Raw genomic sequence first — 20846 nt, 5'->3', positions numbered from 1 at the left:
GAATGAGTCAATGAAAGAAGGGGGAGGAGAAGGTACATATGCCTCTAATTAGCCTCGAGTTCTCGTTAGGTGTAAAAATATAACAAATGTAAATAATAGCTTTCAATAATACTTGTAAGTGGAATGAATGAGTCAATGAAAGAAGGGAGAGGAGAAGGTACATATGCCTCTAATTAGCCTCGAGTTCTCGTTAGGTGTAAAAATATAACAAATGTAAATAATAGCTTTCACTTATAATACTTGGATTTAGCCTTTGCTGTAATAACTGAGTTGTCAATTTAAAAACAAAAACAAAAACTGTTCTTTCTTATTCAGCCAAATGAGTAAAATAAAAAGTAAAAAAACCCTGCTGTAAGTTACAAGGATGAAGTAAATAAAATATTTCAAGGTTGCCTTTTTTGAAGTCAGCCATAGAAATATTTTTCCAAAAGATTAACTTGGAATTATGTACATAAAATAATCTAATACTTGATTTTTATTATAATTAAAATACAGTATAAATGGAATAATCCTTATAATTTTTAATGCTAGTTATTTGGAAAAGGAATTAAATCATAACCGTGTATTTTTTGGAGTTCGTAGGATGAGAAGTAGTTTGGTGATTTTCCTGCAAAACTTACCTTGATCTTATATATAAAATTTTTGCTTGTTATATAGATAAGGAGAAAATAGAATTTTTATTTGTTTACACCATTTTAAAATATAATTAATTATAGGTAAAAGATTGTTTTCAGACTTCTTTGGATTATGGGCCTGTGGCCACAAAGTGACTGTTTCCTTTGCACTATTTCCAAGAGTTCATTTCCTGTCTCAATATTCAAGTGTTCTGTGGTACAGTTTTGGGATTTGTAAGAGGGTTGGAGTTATTTATTGCTCTATAGTGCTAGACACTAGACAATATCACTAACAAGTGAAGATTTCTGTCTCTGACTGATCTGAAATACCAGGCCAATCCGTTGAGGAATTGGGGGATGAATTAAAATGAAAATCTGGGCTCCTGTGGGATCCTACCCACCAGGAAAATAAGCATTAATGAACCTGACCCTTAGAAAAAGGCTTAACCTAAATTCCAAAAACTGAAGAAAAACTGAGTAGAGTCATGTGCCACTAACAATGTTTTAGTGACGGACTGCATATATGGTGGTGGTTCTATTAACAGTGATGGTGAACCTATGACACGCGTGTCAGGTGACACGCGAACTCATTTTTTTGGTTGATTTTTCTTTGTTAAATGGCATTTAAATATATAAAATAACTATCAAAAATATAAGTCTTTGTTTTACTATGGTTGCAAATACCAAACAATTTCTATAGGTGACACGCACCATAGTTAAGTTAGGGTTTTTCAAAATGCTGACACGCTGAGCTCAAAAGGTTCGCCATCACTGTTCTGTAAGATCACAGTATATGCTTACAAGCAAATGAATGATGAAAAAGGGGGGGAAAAAACAAGCAAACTATCATAGATATATTTCTGAAAAGAGTTACACCTCCTCAACATAGCCTCAGGCAGGTCCTTCAGGAGGTGTTCCAGAAGAAGGCATTTTTATCATAGGAGATGACAGCTCCATGGGTGTTATTGCCCCTGAAGACCTTCCAGCGGGACAAGATGTGGAAGTAGATGGCAGTGAGGTGGTGGTAAAGTCTACACTGGTGTGCCATAGTGTCCTAGGCCTTCACATCCACTTACCAGTCACTCACTGACTCACCCACAGCAACTTCCAGTCCTGGAAGCTCCATTTATGGTAAATGCCCTATATGGGTGTACCATTTTTTTTAATCTCTATTTTTATTGTACCTTTTCTATGTTTAGATATGTTCAGATACACAAATACCATGTGTTAAAATTGTCTATAGTATTCAGTATAGTAACATGCTGTCCAGGCTTGTAGCCTAGGAGCAATAAGCTATACCATGTGGCTTAGGTATGTAGTAGTCTGTACCATCTAAGTTTGGGTAAGTGCACTCTATGATGTTCCCACAACAAGGAAATTGCCTAACAATGCATTTCTCAGACTGTATCCCTGTCATTAAGAGGCACCTGACTGTATACCAAAGTATGTACATTCATGCCTTAATTTTAGAGAAACCAATTTTTTAAAAATATATATATATTTTTAATTTCAGAGAGGAAGGGAGAGGGAGAGAGAGAAACATCAATGATGAGAGAGAATCATTGATCGACTGCCTCCTGCACGCCTCCTACTGGGGATCGAGCCCGAAACCTGGACATGTGCCCTTGACCGGAATCGAACCCACAACCCTTCAGTCCACAGGCCAATGCTCTATCCACTGAGCCAAGCCAGCTAGGGCATAGATAAAACAATTTTTAAAGAAAATTTACAGATTTAAAGTAAATGTGATTTCCCATAGTGAATTTAAATAAGCAATTATTAAATTTTTACTTTAGTACCTTATAATTAGTTTTCAAAGGATTGAATAACACCTTAATGTAATTTTAAGAATATACTTGGGAAAATGTAAGATTTTTATATGATCATTTGTATTGCATTTTCAGTTTCTTCATATTATTTCTATATAAATGAAAATATTATAGAAACTTTAAAGACTTTATTTAATATAAATAGTGACTTAGTGAGAATCTTATTGTAGCAGTGCTCATTTATTTCAAGGAATTTGTTAAACCACTGGGTGATTTTCGCATTGCCCCAAAATATTGATATATACAATGAGACTTAGTTAGTAGCTCTCTCCTTTTGCCACCCTTTACTGCCTGTGTTAAAAAGCTTCCATTTCTGTTTATTACAGGCTTCTCCAGCTCACACAACTCCACAGACCCAAAATACAAGTGGTCGTCGAAGAAGAGCAGCTAATGAAGATCCTGATGAGAAAAGGAGGAAGTTTCTGGAGCGAAATAGAGCAGCAGCTTCAAGATGTCGACAAAAAAGGAAAGTCTGGGTTCAGTCTTTAGAGAAGAAGGCCGAAGACTTGAGTTCATTAAATGGACAACTACAGGTAGGGGGCATATGTGTAAATTTTGTTTTATGTATTTTAATAATTGTGACTACAGCTCTTTCCTTTATTTTTTCTACTTAGCCATCTAAATATTGTAGGACACAATATTGGGTGTGTGTATGTAAAACCTAATTTTATAAACTTATTTGGATACTAAGATAATATAAAATTTTCAGTACTGATACAATGAAGTAATTTAAAATATGTGTTTAATTATATAGTGCAAAAGTACTTAAACTTTAAAAGTTGTGATATAAAGTTCAAAGAATTTTAAAATTAAAAATATCACCAGTATTTCTCTTTTTATGTTCAATTTTTGGTTTATATCACAATGATAAAGTTGCGTTAGTAGCAGTTTTGTTTTTAAGTCCTTTTGTTCTTTGAATTATAAATTTTGTTTTGTTTTGTTTTATTTAAAGTGAATATAGTGCTCAAGAAAGGTGCCAGATTGACAGCTTTGGAAACTGAAGGACTCTTATTATCCACAGAACAGGTACAATATGGCCAGTGGCAATAGAAATCATTTTATGCTGCCCTGCCAATGTGCCTCAGATACATTTCTTAGGAACTTCGTGGGTATAAAGGTTTAAGGCTCCTTCCTATTCAGTCTTTGGTAAGATTTCCAATGGGGGAGCACCAAATCTATTTTCTTCCTTCTGTTTTTTGTTTTGTTTTTCTTTTTTTTTTTTTAATGTTGTGAACGTTCTCCAATAAAATCTAAACTACCAATCGATGAGCATCAACTAGAAAATTGATGTTAATGAATTGTAGTTATTGATCAGTCTTCTGAGTTAAATTATTCCCAGTTAAAAACAAATCTTTCTATGTAATTATAATTGATGATGAGAACTGCTCTCTTCTTAAACCTTTCTATCTTTAAAGATATCACTAATATAAATGTCTATTTAAATGCTTGGGAAAAAGTTTTTAGCATCAGGAATAGCATTTAACCTGTAATATAAATTTTATAACCTAAAAATTTTTCATATGTGAGGTAGACATTTTTTAATACTGTGTTGTGCTTTGAATATTGGCATGTTAGTTTAGAACAAATTGTCTTATAAAACTTATTTTAACCATTTAGAAAAAATTTAAAAATGATATACCACATCACAGAGACTTCACATATATACTTATATACCAGGGTATACTAAGAAATTATTATATTATCATCATCTGATAAATGAATTCTTAAGAACTATTTTCATAAGTTTTTAGAAAAAATGTATAAATTTTTTCCCCTCATAAATTCAGTGAAACAGATTATAGGTACCAATTGATTTATACAACTATAAAAATGTCTATTCTTTACCAGGTATCTCTGTTACAATATTAACTTTTAAAAAACTATTTTAAGTAATTTTTAAACTAATTTTACTATTAAATTTTTAAATATTTATATTAGCAAAGTGATTTAAGTATATACAGACAGTCCTCGGGTTACGTCGGACTCGACGTACGTTGTTTCGTGGTTACGTTGTCATCTCCCATTTATTTATAAAAAAAAAAAGTTTCATCATTTTGACGTATGTACATATGTGCTTTATGTTTTTTATTATTTATTTACCACAAGTAAAGGTCAGGAATTGTTATCTTTTAAATATTTTTTTACTGTTTCACTTCATTTCTGCTGTGTATGTGCTCTATGTGAGTGCCATAGGTGCTTATGTAGGTGGGTTCCGACTTACAGCGAAAATCTACTTATAGTGGTATAACATTAAACATACCATTCTTTGTTAGCCTCAGTTGTCTTGTCCAGAGAATAGAGGTAATACCTGCTAGTCTTTTTATCTGGGTTGTTGCATAAATCGGTTGAATCAGAATGAATGCAGGTATTTTTTAATACATAAATATTTAATTTTAATAAAAAAATGTATTACTATTTTCCTTTGTCATTTGGCTTACTTACTGTCTTAAGAAGTAAAGATGACTGAAAACTATAAATGTTATATAAATACATGGTCTCATTTACAGGGTGTTGTTGGACTTGAAGTTTTCTGCTTTGACCCAACTTTTAGCAATATTAACAGCTTTTAATGAGATATTACTGTTTCCTTAGTTAGACTGCAGAACTGGTCACTATTATTAATAATACTGATGCTTTATTATTGGAAAACCTTGGAAAATTCAGTATTCAAAATAAATGTAATCTTTACTTCATTAATTGCATGTTTTTTCCACCATGCAAACTATAATTAAAATGTCATTGTAAAATGTGTTGCATTTTTATTGCCTACATGAGGTAGAAATTTCTTGACTGGAGGAATAAAGGCAAGATTTATCTAGGTTCAAGTTAGCTAGCACATCATTTTCAAAGCATAAAACGTAAATATAAGTCAAATTCAAGAAATCACTAAATTAACTAAAGTTATATTCAACTGTAGAGGTTAATACCTCAAATTACAAACAGAACAAGTAAAATCAGTATTTTTTATCATTAAAAACTGTGATGATGGCATCATAGTTAAATAAGAAAGTGTTCTCAGTTTTAGAGATACATACCAAAATATGAAGATAGGCAAAATGATACGTTATCAGGGATTTTCTGTAAAACTAGAGGCCCGATGCACAAAATACGTGCAAGAGTAGGCCTTCCTTCCCCCGCCTGCCAGCACCAGCTTCCCTCTGGCACCCGGGACCCGGGCTTCCCTCGCAGCCCCGGCTTCATCGGGATGTCTGGTCTAATTAGCATATTATGCTTTTATTATTATAGATACTTCTGCAAGCCCAGCCGGTGTGACTCAGTGGTTGAGGTCTCTCAGTCCCCATTTGGGAGTCTGCAGGAGGCAGCTGATCAATGATTCTCTGTCATTGATGTTTCTATCTCTCCCTCTCCCTTCTGCTCTGAGGTCAATAAAATTTTATTAAAAAATACTTCTGCAAAAAAAAGAGAATAAGGTTCATTTGTATGTATTAACCTGGGAAAATGTCTGTAATACATTGTTGTGGGCAAAAAGAAAGTTGCTGAAAACAGTCTAAACATCCATCAGTGGATGATTGGATAAATAAATTATGGTATATACATACAATGGGATATTATTTAGGCATAAAAAGGACTTAAAGTACATGCTAAAATGTGGATGAACCTCAAAACATGCTTAAGTAAAAGAAGCTATACACAAAGTCACATATTACATGACTCTTTGTATGAAATATCTAGAGCAGATAAATGCATAGAGACAAAATGCAAATTGGTCATTGCAGGAGACGGGGGGAAAGGAAAGGGAGAAACTGGTTAATGGGTAATGGGTTTTATTTTAGAGTGACAGAGATGTTTTATAAGTAGACAAAGGTGGTTGCACAACATGGTAAATGTACGAAATGCCATTGAATTAATTCACTTTAAAATGGTTAAGTCTATATTATGGGAATTTCACTTCAATAAATTACTCAATAAAAAGTTAGTTGCATACTAAAATATATACCATAAATCTTTTTCATTAGTAAAAGGTTTATAGTTAAGTTAGATGGATAAATGTGTAGGTATGGAAATCATATAGTAATGAATCTCTACATATAGGTAAAATTTTAGGAAAGACATGTACCAGGATGTAACAGTAGTAAAGAGAAGAGAGGGTATGGGGAAGCATGGATGGTTTGGGAAGAAAAGGCACTTCAATTATGACTTTATTATTTCAAGTGGATATGTGATTTTGATTTTTATTGTTTATAGTTATTTGTCAAACAAAATAAAAAGTTTTAAAATAGTGACAGACCATAGTTTTCAGAGTGTGAAGAGTTAACATGCTTATAGTAGATTCAGGGAGAAAAAAAAATTTTTTTTCAGTCTCCAAACAGCAAAATTACTAGCTGTGAAGAATAGAATGACTTGTAAAGAAAATTGAATGTAAAAGAAATAATTAAACTGTAGTTTATGTGAACACATTCATCAATTCTACATTTTTTAAATAATCCTTCATGTGACATACAGGCTTAGCTGATTGGTGTAGTGGGCAGTAATGATTCATGGTTACTTATATATTACATAAAATAAAAGATTTAATGAATGTTGAGGTATGACTGTTAATATTTTTACCAAACACATATTAGATTTTTAGAAATATTAATTATTCAATCTTATTGCCCCAGTCATGAAATTTAACTATATTTTAGCTTTCTAAAATCATTGCTAAAAAGGCAATTTTATCAAATTGTATTAGAAACATTTGTGATAATATAGACCAAGAATTGGGTGCTGTTAATTATAACATATTTTTAAGGTAATACATGATTTTGTTGTCTTTTATTTAAAACTAGTAGCCCAGTGCATGAAATTCATGCATGGGGGGGAGGGGGTGTCCCTCAGCCCGGCCTGCACCTTCTCCATTCTGGGACATCCCTCTCACAATCCAGGACCGCTGGCTCCTAACTGCTAGCTTGCCGGCCTAATTGCCCACAACTGCCCTCCCCTGCCGTGACCTGCCTCCTCTGCCGGGACCCGCCTCCTCCGTGTGAGGCGGCGGAGACGCTGGGACTGGCCTCCTCCACACCGCATGGAGCCACAGGACCCCCAGGCCTCACCATATGGAGCGGCCACCGGGCCCGCCTCCGCTGTGCGCGTGGCCATCATCTTGTGGCAGCCATCTTGTGACAACATGGCACACGAGGGCCACCTAGGCTTTTATTAGTATAGATGCTTTTAACCTCGTATGCCTTTGTCTTTCAGTTACACTCATTTTGGGGGTTAGTTTTCAGTTTACAACTTCAGCATGTTTCCTCTATGAACTAAAGTCAGACTAACTCAACAATTACTCTGTGGATAAAACTTGGGAATTTTGTTGTGGATTTTGCTTTTAAAACTTAGGTATTGCAAAATGTATGTGGAATAAGAGGTTCAATAAATTATTAGGAGCATTCTTTGATAGCTGGATACATGAGGAGTTTTCACTCATAAGTTAGTGATATGGAAAAGGTTTTGCTTATTGGTCCATTGACATTAAAGGAATAGGATCAAATCTTTAGTATTTATAATTTGAAATAGAAAAGAATAGCAACAATTCAAGATGCTATACAATGTTTTAATTCCTAAAAAAAATATGATATTACTATCTTCCTCTGCTCCCCACCCCCTTAGTATTTTATCTAGAGAAGGGGGTAACGGTAATAGTGATGCCACCTGTACCTCATGCATTTTATTAAGAGTTTGAGACCTAGTATTTATTTTTACTACCCTTTATAAAAAATCTTTCTAAGCCTTTACTTTCTCATCAGTCAAAGTCATGAAATACTTTATAAGTGAGAGAGGATATAGAAAAGTATTCTGTAACTGTGCTATGCAAATACTAGTTATTATTTGTTCTGTCATTACGCATAAGTGCTTAATCTGTGCAGGGCATGTTATTAGACACAGGGAATATAATAGTGAAAAAGACATTGTCCTTGAACTTATAAAATTTGTGGTCTAGCAGAGGAGACAAACATGAAGCAAGAAATCAAAGTATGAGAAGAAGAGACAGGTCATTCACGTTCATTTTGCAAAATATTTTCAAAATAGAACCCCATCATCTATATTTCTGTTGTAGACAACTATTTTATTCTCAAGTGTAGGTTTTGCATCCATGACAACCTTTGGAACTGTGTGGTGAGAATCTTGATATTTGATCATTGATTTTTCTGAAGACTAAACATGAGAAAAATTTGATCTTCAGCAATGAGAAATTCCCCAAAGAAGAAATTATCTAACATTATTTCTTTAATTTTGAGAATAGTGGCTGAACTAGTAAGTTAAAGATCATAAATTTATGGGATGCCAATGGTCATCAAGATGTGGCCAGATATCCGTGAGAAATTTTGACTGATTAGTCTGATCTGATTTTATCAGTCTGCTCTGCTGCAGATAAACTAAAAAAAAAAAAAACAAACTTGTTTATTAGTATATAATTTTCGAGTAGCTAAAAATAGAATGGAGCAATGGTAAGAAAATGCCAAAATAATTTACATTTTATTTTAAACAAGAATAATAAATTTTTCAGCATTGCTTTATCTTAACAAATAGGTTTTACTTTGATTAGAAAAAAATCAATAATTGCTTACATTTGAATGAGACTTGGACATTTTCAAAATGTTTCCATGTCCTTTATTTCACTTCGCCTCTTTTTGGTATTTTTTACCTCCTGGACATAGAATTTCCATGGTCCTCTCTAAATATAGCTATGTACTCAGTCTGTGCCAGCCTGTGCTGTGCTCTGGGGATTCAAAGAGCAAGATAATCTGCCCTTGAGAAAATCCCAGTCTGGCAGGGGTGGCAGACAAATAAACCAAAAATTAGAATCCAATGTTCTAAGTACTGTGTTAATACACACACACATATAAGTATATGGGGTTGTGGGAACAAAGAAATGGGCATCTCACTTCTTTTTCTTTTTTTAATATATCTTACTGATTTTTTACAGAGAGGAAGGGAGAGGGATAGAGAGAGAGAAATATCAATGAGAGAGAAACATCGATCAGCTGCCTCCTGCACACCCCCTACTGGGGATGTGCCCGCAACCAAGGTACATGCCCTTGACTGGAATCGAACCTGGGACCTTTCAGTCCACAGGCTGACGCTCTATCCACTGAGCCAAACCGGTTACAGCCTCAATTCTTTTTCTATGCAAACTTATGCTGTACTGAGTTGACTTAAAGATGAGTAAAATAATTAGCAAGACAAAAAGGAAAGGACAGATTTTCTAGTTAGAGATAACATTATGTGTTTAGTTAGCTATACAAATTTTCATTTTTATAGTAAAAATGATTAAAGATTGATTATATCATAGGTTCACACTAATGTGTAGGGTAGCTACAGGTACCAGATTATAAAAGATTGTGTATGCTTGACGTACCCATCCAGCCCTATGTTATATTTCAGAAATTAATGAAAGAAACTTGTAGACACAAGTCTCAAAATCAAGCTGACACAGCAGACGGGAAACTTTTTTGGAAGGTATATATTGGGTTATTCATAAAATGGTTTCTCATCAACTGTGTCATTAATAAAGAGCTATACTTAGCAATATTGACACTGATGCAGTATTTCATAGAAATAAGTTTCCTAAATAACAGTTTATTTTTAAGGCAAAACTTTTGCTTTCCCTTTTGTACTTTGATCACTCTAAACCAGGGGTGGGCAAACTTTTTGACTCAAGGGCCACAATGGGTTCTTAAACTGGACCGGAGGGCCGGAACAAAAACATGGATGGAGTGTTTGTGTGAACTAATATAAATTCAAAGTAAACATCATTACATTAAAGGGTACGGTCTTTTTTTTTTTAGTTTTATTCATTTCAAACGGGCCGGATTCGGCCCGCGGGCCGTAGTTTGCCCACGGCTGCTCTAAACCCATTCTTGTCTCAAATAGAATATTCTAAATAATTTAACCTTTTTATTAATGGTTCAGTTTTATTATGAGCATCAATTTTTGTTTTGTGCTTTAACACAGTGTTGTTGCAGTTCATTATTATTGGGGTGTGAGGAACTATTTGACCCAACAGACTTGCCTTTAGATTGCTTAATTTTTATTCTTTTGATTTTTTGTTTGTCATTAATCACATCAGGAGACCTAATGAGTCTAATCTGCTAAATTATTTTACATTAAGCTTTCTGCATAAGAGACTCAGGGGTGGAAAATGAAGTGCCTGAGCTTTGTGTACACCCTTTTGCTATATTTCTTCATTTAATTTTGGGTTCATGGATGAAATCTGCATAGTTAAGGTTAATGTAAGTTAAAATAAGTAGAGGTATTTGTAAATTAAGATTTTTATGTTATCAATTTGTTAAATTCATATTATTTCTAACTCTTTAGCATTGATAATTATCACTAATCTCTATGTCTTTAATATTTGTGGATGACCCAACAAAATTAACTGGATTCTCAATTTGGAACTTTTACAGAGAATTTTCCAGATTAATGTATCCAATACAACTTGCTTTTTTTGTAATAAGGAATAGTACAAATCACCATTGATATATCAGATTTAAATTTAGATGTGTACGAATTGTCTAGGTCAAAGGCAACTCTGCCTTTTAGATATTACATCTACTTTTTTGGTTTTGTGTCCAACACAGTGTCTTGCATTGCATTCTAGGTATCTGTGATTCCTTGGTTATTGTGGTATCCCATAAGGAGCTTTTCCAAGTTTCTTAGAAACTTGATTGAGTTTTCAGGATAAATTTTTCATTTTCAAGTGAATAGAGGAGTAAAAATTCATCCTGACTCCCTTGATGTCTCTAATTATTCAAACAAAAGAACATGTAATGTACATATAATAAAAAATACCTTCAACAGGTAATCTCTAATATGTAATAAGCAGCTTCAAGGCAAATGGTAATATAAAAACTTTGAAATATGTTATCTAGTTGTGTTATCTTAAATTTTTATAAAAGTTGCAGTTTTTATACTATTGCTAAAATATAAAACTGATAATGTACTGATTAAACATATTTAAGCAGCATATTTTATCCCTTGATATTCCGTTAAAGATGTTCAGTTTTCGTTATCTTAACCTTCCCTTGTTTTAAACAGTAAGAAATGTTTAATCTGATGCTGGTAAGGTACATAACTTGTCTCTTCTCCAGAGTGAAGTCACCCTGCTGAGAAATGAAGTGGCACAGCTGAAACAGCTTCTTCTGGCTCATAAAGATTGCCCTGTAACAGCCATGCAGAAGAAATCTGGCTATCACAGTGAGTAATGTTCCATTACCTACAGCCTTAGGCTACATCAGTGAAATACTGCCACAGTGAACCAAGCTTCCATCAAAAAACGGAGACTGAAATTCCTATATTTAATATAAAATATCAGACTTCTACAAGGTTATTATGGAATGGGGTATACTTCTTAGAATCTAGATTTTAAAGCATTTCCTATTTCTAGCTTTTATTTTAGGGATTACTATGGATTAGCAAAATGGGTTAGTTAATAACTTAAAATATACTATAAATATTGATGATTATTTTGTTTATCACCCCAGTATAACACTTTGTCTTAGATTGACATGGTAAAGCATTTTCCATCCAGCCTTTGTTGAGTAATGATGTGTATTTTTTAAATCAACTGTCTTTACTAAAATAGGGTGTCCCAAAAAATTTATACACTCACTTTGAATAATCATAGTCAGTGTTTATTAAAATACATTTCCTTTTCAAAATTGAGCTATCAGCTGTTAAAATGTGTATACACCTGTATGTAGTATCTATTTACAGTATCAGATCCTATTGTTCCTCCTTAGATATCAGCATTGTGTGTGGGGTTTTTAATTATTGTGAACCTTTGTATTGAATCTTCTAGTTAGTCATAAAAATGCTAAAATAGAACATTATCTGCTTATCACTTTCCTTTTAAATGTTTTCCCTAAAAATGAGGTTCTTCCGTTTTCAGCATTTTAGAGGTTAATTGTGTTTTTTCCTTCTTGTAATGTCCTTCTTTTTTGATAATATGCACAATGTTGGAACCAGCTGTAACTCTTGAATAAATGGCCTGTCCATTGTACATAAATTTGTAACAAATAACAGAGCTGGGAATGCATTAGGCAACATTCATAATACATAACCCACAGCTTTTGTTTTTATGAGTTAGAGGTATTTCAGGATATTTGTAAATGTGAAGATTGTTTCAACCATATGTATCCACTTTATTTTAATTTGCCAGTGTCAGTGATTCAAAAGAAAGAAACATTTTATATGGGATGCAAACTGTTCCTCAGGTGCTAAAGATAAAACTTAATGGCCACCATCTTCACTTGTAGTCATTGTAAGCAGTTTCATCAGAATGGGCAATATTTTTTAATTTAAAAGATTCAATAGATTTAGCAACTCTATTGCCATATATAGAACATTGATTTTTGTCATTTTGAGCAAATAAATCTCAGTCCTTTGATAGCTAATAATTTTTTAAAATCTTTATTGTTGAGATTATCACACGTCCCTTTTTTCCTCCCATTGCCCCCCTCCACTTGGTTTCCGCCCTGCCCCAAGCCTTCACCACCCTATTGTCTGTGTCCATAGGTAATGCATATAAGTTCTTTCATTAATCTCTTCCCACCCCCACCCCCTTCCCTCTGAGATTTGTCAAATCTGTTCTATATTTCCATGTCTTTGGTTCTATTTTATTCATCGGTTTATTTTGTTCATTAGATTCCTTATTTGTTTATTTTGATTTTTAGATTCAGTTGTTGATATGTATTTATTGCCATTTTATTGTTCGTATTTTTTACCTTTTTTTCTTCCTGCTGCTCTTCTTGTTAACTGCTTTTCTCTTGCTGCTTTTAAGATTCTTTGTCTTTAACCTTTGGCATTTTAATTATGATGTGTCTTTGTGTGGGCCGCTTTGGTTTCCTCTTGTTGGGACTCTCTGCTTCCTGGACTTATAAGTCTATTTCTTTCACCAGGTAGGGGAAGTTTGCTGTCATTATTTCTTCAAATGGGTTTTCAATAACTTGTTTTCTCTTCTCCTTTGGCACCCTCATAATGAGAGTGTTGGTATGCTTGATGTTGTCCTAGAGCCGTGGTTCTCAACCTTCCTAATGCCGCGACCCTTTAATACAGTTCCTTATGTTGTGGTGACCCCCAACCATAAAATTATTTTCGTTGCTATTTCATAACTGTAATTTTGCTGTTATGAATCATAATGTAAATATCTGATATGCAGGATGTATTTTCATTGTTACAAATTGAACCTAATTAAAGCGTAGTGATTAATCACAAAAACAATATGTAATTATATATGTGTTTTCCGATGGTCTTAGGCGACCCCTGTGAAAGGGTCGTTCGACCCCCAAAGGGGTCGCTACCCACAGGTTGAGAACCGCTGTCCTAGAGGGTCCTTACTCTATCCTCATATTTTTGGATTCTTTTATCTTTTTGCTCTTCTGATTGGGTGTTTTTTGCTTCCTCGTATTCCAAATCATTGATTTGATTCTCAGAATCTTCTACCCTACACTTAAATTCCTGTAAATTACTCTTTATTTCAGTTAGTGTATACTTGATATCTAGTCATTTTGACAGGATAATGAAACACATTGTGGAGTAAATTGAGCCCATGTAGAAATATGTTTGGAGTTTGTATTAACAAAGATTGCTGCAGGGATGAGGCCTTTGGGCTCCCATCTGATTTAACGTAATTTCATATAGAAGCTACTGAGTTCAGCATTATACATACATGGTTTTCTTAAGAGAGTTACCATGAATTTTGATAGTATAGTTCAAAAGTAAATGTATAATTGATTCTATAAACTAGAAAGAAAATTAACTCTTATTGCATTCAATTCAAAAGTATCTACAATTTTTAAATCTTAGGTAACTTATTAGATAATTCCAACAGCTTTCTCTCTATTCTCTAGGTAGAATATGTTCAGCAAATATAAGCCAATTTTTCATTTTAGTCAATAATTTATAAAGGTATTTTTAAATGTTTAGGTGTATGGGTTTATGTCCTATACCCTTAAATAAACTGACTGAAAATCTAGATGAATAAGTTGTTAGTGAATATCTATTATACTATGTTGTGAGAATGAAATACATTTTTAATTTTGGGAACTATACCTACCTTTTTTCCTGTCTAGTCATCTAGATAGTCAATTAACAAGTATAGTTGTAGCATAAAATTTGTTCTCTTCAGCTCTGGGGAGATAATTGGATTTTGTAGAAATTTTAAAGTAATGTCTATTTTCAAATTTGAAGTCTTTGCAAAAATACAACTTCTCTGTTGTTTAATAGTTAAGGTAAATATAGAGATTGACTAAGTGAATATTTAAATTTTATAGAAAATATGGGGAAATTCACAAATACCTAACACTGTTAATCATGTTGCACACAGCAATTACTAATGGTGGTGAGCTGTAGTGCTAATTCTTTCAAAACATTTGAGAGAGAAAACTAAGGTTTAGTAGAAATTAAGAAATATTACAAAATCTTATGGGTAAAGGTGACAGTTAAAGTCACACTGTCACAGGGTCACAGTTTTAACCCTCAGTCATGGGAAAACTGTGACAGTTGGCACCTTAACAGTCAAATAGTATAAAATGTGAATGAAAATATATTTTCTAAATGTTTGGATTCCATCAAGAATAAAGCACAAGAGTGATCTTACTGCCATTAAGTCATATTCTCTAGATCACTGAGCATAATTAAAATTATATAATAGTTGTTTCTATAATCATAAGTGGGAAGGAAAGCTTCTTGGTCCCAAATGTCCTTGGGAACTTATATAGTTGGGGCAAAGGTAGGTTTACAGTTGTGAGTACACAAAACAGTTTATTCTTGTATTATTATCATTTATTTTTTATTTTTATTATTATCTTCCATACAAACAATTGTGAACTTATCTTTTGCCATACCCTATATTTTCAGTATTGAAAATATATATGAACAGAGGTAGAGAACTTTAAAGAGTGAATTGTCAAACAGCTAGTTTCTTTAAACTTATATAGGCCTGAAAATGGCTCTTAAGTGCCCTAAGATCTCTTGTATCTGTCTGGTACTTGTGATTATACTAGTAATTTTTCTCCCCTCACTTTCTGGAAGTGGATATGGGTGCAGATATATCACATTATAAAGGTATTTATAAAGTTCATAATTACAAAATTTATAAGTGAGTACCTGTTCTTTGTATAGCCTAAAGATTTGCGTTACCTAATTCTGAAAGACTGGAGACAATCACTTATTCCTTAGAATGTACTGTTTAATTTTGAGTCATTGCCTTCACTATATATTTACATTTCCTTATTACACTCATCACAGATCAGCCTCTTTATTTTTGAAAGCTGGTGCACCCCTAGAACTTAACCTTGAGAGAAAGGTCAGTTTGCTGTCCTGTTGAAGATTGGTGGTCACATCAACAAAGAGGGCTTTTAAGTAGTCTCTAGTGTTTTCTTTGAACACATAACTATTGTGTTGGCCATTGAAATTTTGTTTTATAACATTTATTATAATTTTAAAAGAATAACTGTGACTTTTTTTATTATAACTTGAGGTCAAATTTTTATCCAAGGAGGTGGTTTTGCATTCATAGCAGATTATGGAAAAGATGGGATTCTTTCTCACTTATATTTATTAAAACCTGCTTTCCAAAAATCAATGAATTGGGGGCAAGTATGTCAAAATTCCTAAAAATTACTATATTTAAGAAAACCCTCAGAATAAGGAATTTTATTTGAATAAAAGTTGTGCTTTGTGGGGTTCCTCCACCTCCGTCTTCCATATTATAAATCATAGGATAAGTTCTGCTTCATAGGGTGCAGACCTTTTAATAATTGACTTTCAGAATGGGGACTTAGCCATTGAGAAGAAGGCCGGTATGCATTCTCAGATTTGATAGAAAGCCTGCTTATTGTCTCTTCTAAACACTAAATAAAAATTATTTTAATGCCAAGTGAATAAAACAAGGTGCAAAAGAATATATCCAGTATGATACTGTTTTTAGAATGTTCATTAGTAAACAAGCTAAACAATATTGTTAGGGATACATACCTACTTGGCAAAACTTCAAAGAAAAAATACGGAATGGTTAAAGAAATAGCAGATGGTAATTATCTTTGGTAAAGAGAGGAGCTGCTAGGAAGCATCAGGGTTACTAAGGCAATGTTCTCTTTCAGAGTTGGGGACTGGGTTCATAGGTGTTTGTGTTGTCATTGTGTCTCATAACTTACACACACTATAACTGTTGGTGTGTTGTGCCTATCAAATTTTTCACTAAATGAGATTATTGGATTATTTTCTGTAATAAAAAATATATGGGAGATTTGTTATTCAAAAGCCTACAAATTGGTAGATTTATTTTTATAAATAGAATGCCCTTTCCTGAATATATTTAATTGTAGACTTTTATGTAGATTTTTATTTAAATCTCAATTAATTCATGCAACTATAACAGCTGGTGGCATTTAAATTCTAAATATTGCTTATTCTCATGTGTCTGCATCATTAGAATCAGGTGTTGTAATCACCCAGTGCTGCAGGAGATGGAAAGTCAGCTAGAATAAATATAGTTCTGGAGACTGCAGAGGGAATAATTTGAAGATGTAATTTGTATATAAGAATTCATTTTGTTTATGCATGTGGCAATCCATTTTTTTATCTTTTAATAAGAATGAGATGTAGACAAACATTGGTTTTGTTAAATGTGTTGTTTGATAAGGGTTTGATTATAGCGATAGGGGTCTTTCTCCCAAGTTCCTACCCCAGTTTAACTCTATTTAGCACATATTTCTTCAGCTCTGTTCTCTGAGGCACTGGGTACCCAGATGTTTCCATGTGTGTGGTTGTGCCTTTGTTTGACCTGTTGGGGATAAAATGCCCACTTCATGTCTTACAGCCACCTTTCAGTTACTCAATTCCCATCATACTGACTTTTCTAAATAACTGATTTTACAGAATATCTTGTCGCTTTTTACTCTGTATATGGACTCAGCCTACTGAAACATTCTTACAGTATTTTAAGAAACTGAGCAATTTTTCTTTTTTCCACTCAGCTGCTGATAAAGATGATAGTTCAGAAGACCTGTCAGTGCCAAGTAGTCCACATACGGAAGCGATACAGCATAGTTCTGTCAGCACATCCAATGGAGTCAGTTCAACCTCCAAGGCAGAAGCTGTAGCCACTTCAGTCCTCACCCAGATGGCGGACCAGAGTACAGAGCCTGCACTTTCACAGATCGTAATGGCTCCTTCCTCCCAGGCCCAGCCCTCAGGAAGTTGATTAGAAACCTGCAGTGCAGCAGTTTTAGATACTCATTAGTGACTTCAAAGGGAAATCAAGGAAAGACCAGTTTCCATTTATGCGAAATCTGTGGTTGTAAATTTTTTTTTTTACTTGAAATTAAATTTGGCTCTAAAGTTGGGGTAGCAGCAGTTGATGATCAGACTGAACAACAGTTTTTATTCTCTGGAAAAAGGCTGATTTTGCTTTTTTATAAATATTGTTAGATTTATTAATTTTTCTGTGCTCAATGTATAAATTGTATTATAATTCATTGTGGTTTATTTCATTTTTAATTTGGTGGTGTTTAATAAATGGGGGTGTTCCTGAATCTCTCTTCCCACTTCCATTTCTTTTGACCACCTTTTATCCCTCAACTGTGATGGTAATATTGTTATATCATTTATACCAAAGTTCTGCTTAAATCCTTATTGACTTTGTACGTTAACAAAGTCATAAAGCACTAGCAAGAGAAAGAAAGTTGCTTTTAACCTTTTTGCCTTTTATTTTGCACATTATGCAAAAGGAAGAACATTAGAAAACACTTTTTGAGTGAAAACATGGTAGAAGACATACAGTGCTTTTATGCACACTTAATCTTAAACTAAATCAAGATCATGAATAGTGCATTTTTCTTTGTAAAGATTTTAAGTAAACATGAATTTTGGAATCTATCATTTCAAAAATGACTATTTTTCAAGTTTTAACTTCAGTATTTTAAACCTTATGTTTTGAGGCTAATAAAATATGAAATTATATAATGTACAATACAGGGTTATCAGATACCTAATAATTTTTTGAAATTAGGTTTTTGGGTGTTTTTTTTCAGGTTTCAGGTTACAAACTGAGAAGTTTATGCATAATCAAGTATGGTATAGTTGCCAGAAAAGCCTAAAATTACTACTTAGAAAATTTAAGACTGTTTACCCCCATTGTCTTGTACTTGCAAGCTAACTTGTACTTATTCTTGTGAAAGCACTGTCATCTTTTAGTAGCAAATTTTGATAACGTTTCTTGTGGGGAAAAAATCAGTATCTATCTTTAGAACAATGTAATTATAAAGTGGGAAGCAAGAGTGAGTGAGAGAGAGTATTTGTATGTGTGTGTGTGTGTGTGTTTGTGTCTTTCAATAGTTTATGCCAGCAATCTTTGCTTGAATGTTTAACGATGCCTTCAGTGTGATGCTGGCCAATAGGTGATTGCAATTTAAAACGTCATTACTGTGCAGGCTTGGATAACTAACATTCCATGATGTAGTTTGTTTCTGATGAGATGATTGTAGGTACACTTTTCTCATTATCCAGTCATCTGTGGGATACTGAGTTTTCTAATGTGCCATTATCTATTTTTATTCTGCAGTTACGTTCAAAATTCAGTACAATATTTTAAAATAGACTAAATTGTTAAAAATTTAAAAGTAGTAGATGTGTGTAAGAGAACTTTGTAAAATAGTTATGAGTCCTACCCAGTAGCAACTTCTGGCATTCAAGCAGGATTCCATTATGTAAATATCTATAATGCATTTATAATAAGTTGTGTAGTTTGTTCTGCATCCATACTACACTCTTTGCTAAAGTCTCAGTGCCATCTCCTAATGAGACTGACATTTAAAACCTACGTGGAATATCCTTGACAACTCAAGGAAATATCTCACCTGCCTAAGTTCCAGACTGGGAAGCATTCAAATTATACAAATGACATTTTAGGACTTTTAAGTTATGAAGATAATAGGAATTTTATTTTTTGGTTTGTTAAAACTGAGAACATTTTAGTTGATAATTCTACTTCTAAATTTTTTTAAATTTTTAACTGATTTTATAATTTTAAAGTAATCAATTTCTAATCATGATTTTTCCATAATTATGCTAAGGAGTTGATCTCAAAGGCACAAAATATGAATTTTGCAAGAAGGCTATTTTTTATTGTAGTTTGGATGGGTTAGGAAAAGCCTCAATTTTTCTCTCTCCTAAGTCCTTTGGTGCATTTTCCTTTCATTTTATTATTTATGCAAGTTAAAGTTCTTTGATAACAGGAATTCTTGCAACTGTAAAATAAAGCTACATAGATGTAAGAAGTCATGTAAACGGTTAATGAGCTTACCAACGTTAGCAAAACTTTCATTGTAAATCAGTCTGTACTCAGCAAATAAAAATCATTATTAGTTGTATAAACACAAATTCCATTTGGACTTTCAGGATGTCACACTACTTCTGTACCTAGCATTTTGAGTCCTTATATTTGCAATGTTACACAAACTGTACTATTTTCTTTCATGTGCAGTTTGCATGAGTAAACCATCAGAGAATAAATTCTATCTTTAAATTATGTTCATAATTGGCTTGTTCTTACCTATCTTTCATAAAGTAGCATCACCTGATGATATTTCTTTTTTCTTCGGGGCATTTATCACCTGAGAAGAACCTGATACTCTATTTCTGTGATAAAATTTATTCATTCTCAAAGACCTTTTCACTGCAGGGTGCTCAGGCCTTATTCCTGTTTCTCAGCATTCAGTTTAAGCCCCATTCATGTACAGTGAATCTTTAATTCAGGTCCTTAACCTGAAACATTCCTTCAAATTCACCCACACACAGATCCACCAGCCTTTGGTGTCTCTTGGTGCATCCCTGACAAAACATCTTAAATACACTAGTAACATATCCAACACTGAACTATTGGTCTTCCCCCACCCTACCCTCACATAGAATCCTCCCACAGTCTTTCATACGTTAACTGATGGCAACTCCATTCTTCCAGTTGCTTAAGCCAGAACAACCTTGTCATTCTCATTTCCCCTCTTTTCACAGTCCACAGCTAACTCGTTGGGAAACAGTTTGTTTTACCTTCAGAATAAACCAGAATTCAGCCACATCTCACCATTTACACTGCAATCACCCTGATCTGTGCCATCATTTCTCACCCAATGTATGCACCCCAACTGAGAATCAGACTTTGGTGTACACAACAGAATGACGCTCCAACCAGCTGAGCCACCCGGCCAGGGCTCCTATCACATCATTTTATTGGAAACAGTTTGTTTTACCTTCAGAATAAACCAGAATTCAGCCACATCTCACCATTTACACTGCAATCACCCTGATCTGTGCCATCATTTCTCACCCAATGTATGCACCCCAACTGAGAATCAGACTTTGGTGTACACAACAGAATGACGCTCCAACCAACTGAGCCACCCAG

The 20846-nt window shown here is 33.6% G+C and overlaps 1 protein-coding gene across 1 annotated transcript in view; it reads left to right on the top strand.

The window, feature by feature from the left end:
* Positions 1-19982, top strand: part of ATF2 (activating transcription factor 2) — a 77556-nt gene extending 57574 nt beyond the window's left edge. Inside the window, 4 exon segments of the mRNA XM_005857605.2 lie at positions 2770-2976; positions 11533-11638; positions 17422-17627; positions 17629-19982. Of these exon segments, the coding sequence (XP_005857667.2) occupies positions 2770-2976; positions 11533-11638; positions 17422-17627; positions 17629-17652 (543 nt within the window). The 3' untranslated portion in view covers positions 17653-19982.
* Positions 19983-20846: the final 864 nt, after the last annotated feature.

This window comes from Myotis brandtii, unplaced genomic scaffold, assembly GCF_000412655.1.
Source record: "Myotis brandtii unplaced genomic scaffold, ASM41265v1 scaffold112, whole genome shotgun sequence".
Lineage (NCBI taxonomy): Eukaryota > Metazoa > Chordata > Mammalia > Chiroptera > Vespertilionidae > Myotis > Myotis brandtii.
This window is presented reverse-complemented; position numbering and strand designations above follow the sequence as displayed.